General features: G+C 40.1%; 1 protein-coding gene across 1 annotated transcript; it reads left to right on the top strand.

The window, feature by feature from the left end:
* The first annotated feature begins 2,628 nt into the window (after nucleotides 1-2,628).
* LOC115828221 (short transient receptor potential channel 7-like) lies at nucleotides 2,629-8,551 on the top strand. Its single transcript, XM_030792179.1, has 11 exons — nucleotides 2,629-3,384; nucleotides 4,667-4,849; nucleotides 4,983-5,147; nucleotides 5,356-5,572; nucleotides 5,846-6,079; nucleotides 6,223-6,487; nucleotides 6,585-6,780; nucleotides 6,999-7,220; nucleotides 7,365-7,445; nucleotides 7,953-8,028; nucleotides 8,379-8,551. Exons 1-11 carry the CDS (start codon nucleotides 2,632-2,634, stop codon nucleotides 8,549-8,551), a joined length of 2,565 nt encoding a protein of 854 aa, XP_030648039.1. The 5' UTR covers nucleotides 2,629-2,631.
* The last annotated feature ends 975 nt before the right edge of the window (nucleotides 8,552-9,526 follow it).

Raw genomic sequence — 9,526 nt, 5'->3', positions numbered from 1 at the left:
ATGGTAGATCCCGTCACGAATCGTTTGCTCACCTCAGGCTTAAGCTTTATCAGAGTGTAATAGTGGCCATGCAAGCTTTTTTTGCCGTTCCCATAGGCGTTTATCGGAGCACCAACGAATTGCAATAATTATAGCGAATTATCCAAGCTACTGTTAACCAGCTAATAATGTTTGACGAAAGGATTGTAACCTAGCGCTAGCTAGCTAAGCTACCAGTTTAATTATCTAGTTTGCCGTTTGAAACAATGGCCTCAGGCGACATAGGTAGGTGTGAATCTACGAATATCCTGAATTCACAGGAAAATGCAAAATGACGATCAACATGACTAAAATCATACATAAAATGGGACCGTTACAGAACGCTTCATTTTTAAGTTACATTTTGAGAACGTTCCATTTTTTAATGCAGCGTCCCAAGAACGTAACGGAAAAATGAACCAGTATGCAGGCTGGCAAGCTACAGGCCTTTTTAAAATGCCTATACAGTATATTTATCATTGTCCTGACCGCTCATGGTCTGCAAAAACTTTTTCATTGGTTTGTCAACTCACTGGGTATTATCTAATAGATGTTATCTATTCTCGTCTTTTAATTCTGCAGTTATATCACGTGTGAATACTCGTTCACTAAATCCGTTTAACTCAATCTTTTCAGGTGGGAGTAAGAGAGGAAAGAGGGCGGGGGCAAACAAGGGTAGATTGTGTCAGACTGTGCATTATCACTCGCCGGTTGCGGGTCAAGCGTGATATTGAAGGTGGTATCTACACTTCCGATTTACACTTAGTATCTGATATTACTGTCCACTCGCTGAATGAACATGGAAGTCACACAGGTTCCTGATTCTTTTAGCAGACTTCCTTTCACGTTTTCATCAGACGTCGTATTGCCAATGGAGGACGAGTGCGCCAGGCGTCCACCTGTGCAAAGCGGACCCGAAGCTCGCGCTCAAAATCCGTCCAAGTCTAAAGCCGACGAGAGAGCCACGGACTTCCCTAAATCACCCCCATTAACCAGGTGTATGACTCTTCCTGGCGCTGTGCTCCATCATCGGAAATATAGTTCGCGTTATACTGAGAATAAAAGTACAGTTGCAGGTGCCCTGAGCAAGCCAGAGGTTCTTGCAGTCCAGTCTCTTGCACTACCTCAACCGAGGGAGCACTGTGTGACGTTTGAGCATCATAAGCACCGATTTTTGGAGGATCACGGCTTTTACATGCAAGATCATTTGTATTCACACGGTAACGACACACCAACGCATTCGTAAGTGCAAAACAGTTTTGTGCAGTGATACACACCACGTGTACTATTTTCATAGCCAAAGTCATATTTTACTATTCACTGGAATCAGCGTGAGTTTATTTCCCCCTTTCTAAACTTTAAACAACCGTATATTGTCTACGCTCTTTTTTTGAATGTTTGGAAGACGTTTCATGTTTAAGTGAAATAAAGTACTAGTTGCGTATCATACTGCGTAGGCTACATTTTTAACTTTTTTGGGAGTCAAATGAAAGTTCGGTCAGTTTTATGAATTCGCTTTAAAGCAAGGGATGTCATATTCTGACTGTCTTTCTTCATGAGTGATTGTAATTCGCAATTTATACAATACCGTTTTACATTAATTCAGGACCTGTAATGCGATATATTTTAGCACTGCTTAATGACTTTTTGTTAGAAGCTCGTCTGTTTAGAGGGAGAAAAATGTTATTAAAATACATGCTGCATCAGAACCTGGAATATCCTCTACTGTTTTGTGCGAAGTGTCAGTTTAGAAAGTAATTTAGAAAGTAATTGTCAGTTATTCGGTATTAAGGCTTTAAACACGCAAGCATGAACGCACAAGCGCGCACACATACACACACACTCATCTCTTTACCTTTTGATTGTGAGATAAATCTCATCAAGAGAAGGATTTGGGATTTAGGACAGCGGAACACCAAAAAATTAAACTGGAATGTTTGCTTATTGAGAATGCTTAACACTTTGAAAGAAACATGGGAATATATGGGTGAAATTAAAGTTCAATACTTCAAACAGACTTGGATTCTTCAGGGGTTTTTTGTTTTTTGTTTTTTTGTTTTTTTCAGATATAGACTTGGATGTCATGCAAAGCTCTAAGGTGTTCTGAAGTGACAGACTTGTTTGTGTGTAATACTGTTGTTGAATAGATCTCTTTTCAGCCCTGTGGCTTTTAACCTCCTTGAATTGTGAGCAAGACACTACACAGCACTATTGATTTGCTGTAATTGATTGAGGTTGCTCAGTGAAAAGCCATTTTTTTTGTAGTTACACAGAAATAAACCTCCTACTTCTCAGGACCAACATAATTGTACAGTTCCAAAGATTATAGTATGCTGTTGCAGCTCGTTTTAGCTGTGTGTCTTTGAATATCTCTGTTTGGGTTTAATTAAATGCCTTTGTTTATTGATCCCTTTGACAGGCTGTGAAATTTATACAACAGTTAACCGTGGTTATATGCAGCCGTGGTTACCTGCAACTGCTTAGCTGTTATAGTACCATAAATCATGATAGAGTCAGAGTAAATTCCCTTCTTATCAGAAATACAGGATATCGTTTCAAAACTGGCACTACCTTCCGCTACTATATTAATTTTTTTTCTTCAGACTGGAGGCCATGCATCGTAGGCACACCACACTGCGGGAGAAGGGTCGTCGGCAGGCCATCCGTGGCCCCGCCTACATGTTCAGTGAGAGGGGCACTAGCTTGACAGCTGAAGAGGAGCGTTTCCTGGATGCTGCTGAGTATGGCAACATCCCTGTTGTGCGGAAGATGCTGGAAGAGTCTAAGACACTCAACGTAAATTGTGTAGACTACATGGGCCAGAATGCACTGCAACTTGCAGTTGGCAATGAGCACCTTGAGGTTATCGAGCTGCTTTTAAAGAAGGAGGGTCTGGCCCGCGTGGGTGATGCCCTCCTACTGGCCATCAGTAAGGGATACGTGCGCATCGTGGAGGCCATTCTGGCTCACCCAGCGTTCGCCGGTGGACTCCGTCTTACCCTCAGCCCTCTGGAGCAGGAGCTGCGCGACGATGACTTCTACGCATACGACGAAGATGGCACGCGGTTCTCGCAGGACGTAACGCCAATCATCTTGGCCTCGCACTGCCAGGAGTACGAGGTCGTGCACACGCTTCTGCTGAAGGGCGCACGCATCGAGAAACCTCACGACTACTTCTGCAAATGCAGCGAATGCGCAGAGAAACAGCGACGTGACTCCTTTAGTCACTCCCGTTCACGTATGAATGCGTACAAAGGCCTTGCCAGCGCTGCCTACCTTTCCCTCTCTAGCGAGGACCCAGTGCTCACTGCTCTGGAACTCAGCAATGAGTTGGCCCAACTAGCCAACATTGAGACAGAGTTCAAGGTAATTAGATCCCTAACAAAGTTTTTTGGGATAGAACTTTGGCATTGCTTCCTTTTGATGCTCTGTTACCTGGAATCTAGTTCAATGAAAGGATAGATCTGGCCAACCTCACACTACAAAAGAAAGTTGGTTTGAAGATATCAAATCAGATTCACCAGGTGTTCTCATTTTTGCCAGATACTTGTTAATTGCTTATTGCATAATTCATGCATAAGACAGACCCCTGTCGAGCTCTTTGATGATATTTCAAAGTATAGACCAGTTCCCATTTTACTCTGTTTTTGATTAATTTTGTGATAACCTCCAACCATTATACATGTATTCCTGCTAGAATATAATCAATCTTTCCACACTGATGCAGGCAATAATTACACAAGTTAACTAAAGTAAAGATGAACATCTTAAACACTGATTGAGCGAAAGAACATATGCGATCTGGGCATTACTCAATCCCTTTGCGCCAAAATCTGTAGACATGTATTTCAAACATTTCAGTTTAAAAATTTAACCTGGGTCGCTCAGACCGTCCATAACCGACGTGAGATTAGGCAGTATGAACGTGCTCAGTCAGAAATAGCGTAAACCCCGCTGTCTCTCTTGAGACTGCTCCGCGTCATAGCTCTCCGGTGCATTGTTTTATGTTTGAACATGCTGGAGAGTCTACTGACTCGACGGGGAGTTAGTCAGTTCTGACAGTTACCCTGAAGGGACGTCTAATCAGGGATTCTTCTATCCAGTCTGTTGACTTCTTTTATTGTTTTAGAGAGCTGTTGATTAAAAATGTTCCACTGAGAGTCCTCTGTAATTACTTAGTCATTATTCCCAGATTAGTAATCTTTGCAATGAGGCTTTTTTTTATGCACCCAGTAACTTTAAACAGATATGATGTAATTACAGTTTTATTATTTCTATAGTGTATTAAAGTGGTAATACAGTTTTTTTTTCCCCCCAACACAGCAGGGTCTTCACTAGTGACCCTCTATTTGCACATGGGACCCTGAGGTCAAACAATCCTAGACTGTAGTATTATCAGCTTTGCATTGTGAGGTGTGACTCTTGGGCTTCTAACTCATTTTCAGACTATTCACACATGTGCAGTAACTGAATTTAATATTCATTGCACAAAGCTGTATTCTCATGAGCGCAGATGACTAGAAACTGGTAACACAGAAACTCTGTATATGTATGTATATAAATCCAGAATGTAATGGTGTATATGTAATTGTGTATATGTGTATGTAGATGTATCCAGAATGTAAACTCTGTATGTATTTTGATACAGAATGACTACAGAAAGTTGTCCATGCAGTGCAAGGACTTTGTTGTCGGTGTATTGGACCTGTGCAGGGATACAGAGGAAGTTGAGGCAATTCTGAACGGGGATATCGACCAAAACCCGCCAAGTGAACACTCCAGACCATGTCTCAGTCGAGTTAAACTGGCCATTAAATATGAAGTCAAAAAGGTGAGCCAAAGTTTAGTTTCATAAATCCACATTCTGTGGCTATTTTAAGTGACTTAAACAGTATGTATATTAGGTATATAAGGTAATCAATGTTCCTTGATTTTCTTAATTGCCACCCCTCTTATCTGTCTAGTTTGTGGCCCATCCTAACTGCCAGCAGCAACTCCTCACATTGTGGTATGAGAACCTGTCTGGTCTGAGGCAGCAGTCCATTGGGGTCAAATGCTGGACTGTCCTGGGTGTGACAGTGGGCTTACCCTTCCTTGCCATTGCATACTGGATTATGCCCTGTAGTAAGGTACACACCATACACTCTGTATCGCATCTATATCATTTATATAAAATGCATTCTCAAACTTCATTCCCAAAACCTTTGTCCAAACACAGGTCATCCATCGAGCCATCATTTCACTAGTCAATGGAAAGAAAGATGTCTGTTAGGTCTAGCTTAATCAGGTCACTTTCATTTTCAATAGACTGACCCGTATTGCTATCCAACCCACCAGATTGGACAGATTCTCCGGAGCCCATTCATGAAGTTTGTGGCTCATGCTGTTTCGTTTACCATCTTCCTCGGCCTTTTGGTGCTGAATGCCTCGGATCGCTTTGAAGGGATCAAGAATCTTCCGAATGAGACTATCACAGACCATCCTCGCCAGGTGTTCCGGGTCAAAACCACCCAGTTCTCCTGGACTGAAATGCTGATAATGAAATGGGTACTGGGTAAGTATCAGTGAGTGAAAATTTGAATTAATGATTGACAACGAAGACAAGTGAAGAAGAGTAGTTGTACTTGTAGGGTAATGCTAACTCCTTGTCCTTATGCTGTCCAATGAAATTCATCTGAATAGCTCTTAGAAGCTTAGAGAGAATTAAACAAAAGTCTCTGGTGCTACAAAGAAATAACTGCAGAAGTTCAGACAAATTCCAAACAATCATGTTTGAAATCTGTTTTGAGGAAAACCAGACGATTTTTTTTTCCTTCTCTGTTATTAGGCATGATTTGGTCAGAGTGTAAGGAGATCTGGGAAGAGGGGCCACGGGAGTACATCATGCACCTGTGGAATGTTCTGGATTTTGGCATGTTGTCAATCTTTGTGGCATCGTTCACTGCGAGGTTCATGGCCTTTCTCAGAGCTTCTCAAGCGCAGTTGTACGTAGACCTACATGTGTTCAACACAGATCTCAGCAACGCCTCCCTTCCAGCAGACGTTGCCTACTTCACATATGGTTAGTCCTCCGGTATCAGCACTAAACACAACTAAGTGACTAGAGGTTTTGCAGTTATAGCCGACGCATGTGATAGCTTGTGTGTTCAAATACTGCCCCCTTGTGGCGAGATTAGGCAATGATCGTTTTTCCCTCTTCTTCAGCTCGGAACAAGTGGCTTCCCTCTGACCCCCAGCTCATCTCTGAGGGGCTGTATTCCATCGCTGTGGTCTTAAGTTTCTCTCGCATTGCCTACATCCTCCCAGCCAATGAGAGCTTCGGCCCACTGCAGATCTCCCTGGGACGCACGGTCAAGGACATTTTCAAATTCATGATCATCTTCATCATGGTCTTCTTAGCCTTCATGATTGGCATGTTCAATTTATACTCGTACTATCTGGGTGCCAAATACAATCCTGCCTTCACCACGTAAGTCATTACGATTGATACAGTTTTTGGTCCTTTAATTCATTACAGCATATTTTTGCTCCGCTGTTTGAATAATGCATGTGTGTCTGTGTCACAGGGTAGAGGAGAGCTTCAAGACTTTGTTTTGGTCCATATTTGGTTTGTCTGAAGTTATTTCTGTGGTCTTGAAGTACGACCACAAGTTCATTGAAAACATTGGATATGTTCTGTATGGGGTTTATAATGTCACCATGGTGATTGTGCTTCTCAACATGCTAATAGCTATGATCAACCATTCATATCAGGAAATTGAGGTGAGAACAGTTGACTTACAGTGTGAAACCTTCAATGCCAGTAGATTACCATGGAATTTATCTGAACAATAGTAAGATTTTTTTTAAAATGCTGGGGTCATTAATGAATTAATTACGCCAAGGCCAGCCATTGGATATATATGTTTCATAATAAACTGTTATGAAATTTCAGAAGTGATGAATATTGAGTGATTATGTGTACTTTGTGTTAAAAACAGGAGGATGCAGATGTGGAATGGAAATTTGCCCGTGCCAAACTATGGCTCTCTTACTTTGATGAGGGCCGTACTCTGCCCCCACCCTTTAACTTGGTGCCAAGCCCAAAGTCCTTTTACTACTTGGCCCTAAGAACAAGGGCCTGCTTGGTTAGACTATGCAAGTTCAAGGCTGGGCGCCAAGATAGTAGACAGCAGAGGGGTCTGTTCAACTCTCGATTAAAGGTTAGAGGTCAGAGTATTAAACCCTATGAATTACGTTTTCTGTCACTCTTATATTCAAAAGTTTGTTAAAAATGTTCTTTGTGTGTATGTGTGTGTGTGTGTGTGTGTGTGTGTTTGTTTGTGTATGTGTCTACTTTTTGTCAGTTAAATCGACACCGTCCACATTACCAAGTGCAAGAAGAATTCTCTATGAGGAACCCAATAAAACATCCAACTCGATATCAGGTATTGATATCGAATTAAAACTGCTCTCACTCTATGATGTTTTGTGCAATTTGGTCTTACATCATTTCACAAGTCTGCTTAATTGAAGAAACCATCAGCTCTAAATGATTAATTACCCACTTAATGGATTTAAGGTCATGTTTGTTAATGTGTGCCTGTTAAATCAAAAACATACTAAACCATAACATGCTAACCATTCTAAACCTGATAATTAAACATAACTAACATGCTTAGTTGTCCCCCCAGAATATTACAACAAAATGTAATATGAAAGTGCCATGAAAATGCTATTATGTTGCATAAAATGAAATCTTGTATCGCACAGTATCTATGTCAGCTGTCGGTTTCTGCTGATTTTTCCTCTTTATTTATGACACTAAAACTGCCTGAGCTCTCCACCATCTTATTCAGTGACTACATTTTGTCCTGCTGTCATACTCCTCTTTAATCTTTTTTTTATCCCTATCTGTACACTTTGTTCGTCACTAATCATTCTCTCTCTAACAGAAACTCATGAAACGTCTCATAAAGCGATATGTCCTTAAGGCCCAGATAGACAGTGAAAATGACGAGATTAATGAAGGTAAGACTCTGAGCTACAGGGCACGACGGTAATATTACTTAACTAGAGTATCTTACTCTCAGTGCTCAGAATTTGTATGGCAGTGTGCCTGTTAGTAGGATGGCAAAAGGGGTTTTTGTTTGTTTGTTTGTTTTTGTTTCGTTTGTCTTTTAATTAAGTATGTTATCGGTACATATCGTGCCTTTGATTCTGTCTAAACAGAGGGAGATCATTTTCGTGTTTACTCTTTATTACGTGCCATATGTTTGGATCTCTGTTATGTTTAAGGTGTACGTTATGTGCCATATGTTTGTTTAAAACAACACAAGCATTTTTGCACATGAAGTGAATGTGTGACTCTCGTCCCTCAGGCGAGCTGAAGGAAATTAAACAAGACATCTCCAGTTTACGCTATGAGCTGCTTGAGGAAAAGTCACTTGCTACAGAAGAACTAGCCGATCTTATCCAGCAGCTCGGCGACAGGCTCAGCAAATCCACCATGAAAACACGAGAGATGAGTGCTGTAGATGTAGACATCTATTAGTTGATCTGTCTCTCCGCAGCGTGGATCTTTTAATCTTTGAAGTATTTCCCTTAACTGGTTCAAAATCTAAGCTCTTAGAAGTACATATGACATCTATGTTTTTTTTTTGTTTTTTTTTTTAATGTTGTTTGTTTGTTTTTTTTAATTATTGTAAATATGTGATTAAAAATATCGTTATTAAACCATTAATCAGTACTTTAACAGTAAGGATATAATAAGCCCTAGTATGAAGATGAGACTAGAGCAGTTTATTTTATTTTATTTTGTTTTATTTTTTTTTTAAAAATGTCTTTGAAATATGTCTTATTCACTTTTGCAGTACTGAGCTATCTTTTCCTAACACTATGAGAATTATCTGTATTAGAGAGTAATTTATAAGTTCCAGAATAAAATAAATTTAATAACCACTTTTTTAAATGTAATTGTTGGCAAATGTAATTTTCAACAAATATTGTCCACAACTAAAGGCCAAATTATGGAAACATTTGAATAAATAGAAGATACAAAATATTTGGAAATATTGTTTTGATTTGTTTAATTTGACTACTTTGCCTAGTTGAAAAGGTCTCTTTGAAAGAGGAGATATTAAAGAAGAGAAAATGTTGGGACATAAGTAAATATAGGCATAAGTTTTACTGACTGGCTAAAGCTTCATTAGGAATAATAGCTAAGGTGATGCTGAAATGGAAGTGTAAGGCGCAGTAGTCAACTTTTAGATTTGAATGTTAGATTACTCATGTAATATGATAGAGACAAATGTTGGGGATAATAATACTGGCAAGTGAACATGTATATTGATGAGTGTACATTATGGATTTAGACACAAGTATCCCTTATCACATATTCCTGATCTTGTTCATCTGAACTGTTGTAGTTAGTGGTTGGCACATCACACATGAACATAAGCTAAATTCAGCTGAAAAGCAGACACTGTCTACCACTATATGTATGTGTGAGTGTGTGCGTGTGTAAAGT

Source organism: Chanos chanos, chromosome 15 (assembly GCF_902362185.1).
Source record: "Chanos chanos chromosome 15, fChaCha1.1, whole genome shotgun sequence".
Lineage (NCBI taxonomy): Eukaryota > Metazoa > Chordata > Actinopteri > Gonorynchiformes > Chanidae > Chanos > Chanos chanos.
Note: the sequence above shows the minus strand (reverse complement) of the source record. Positions and strands in the feature narration are given on the sequence as shown.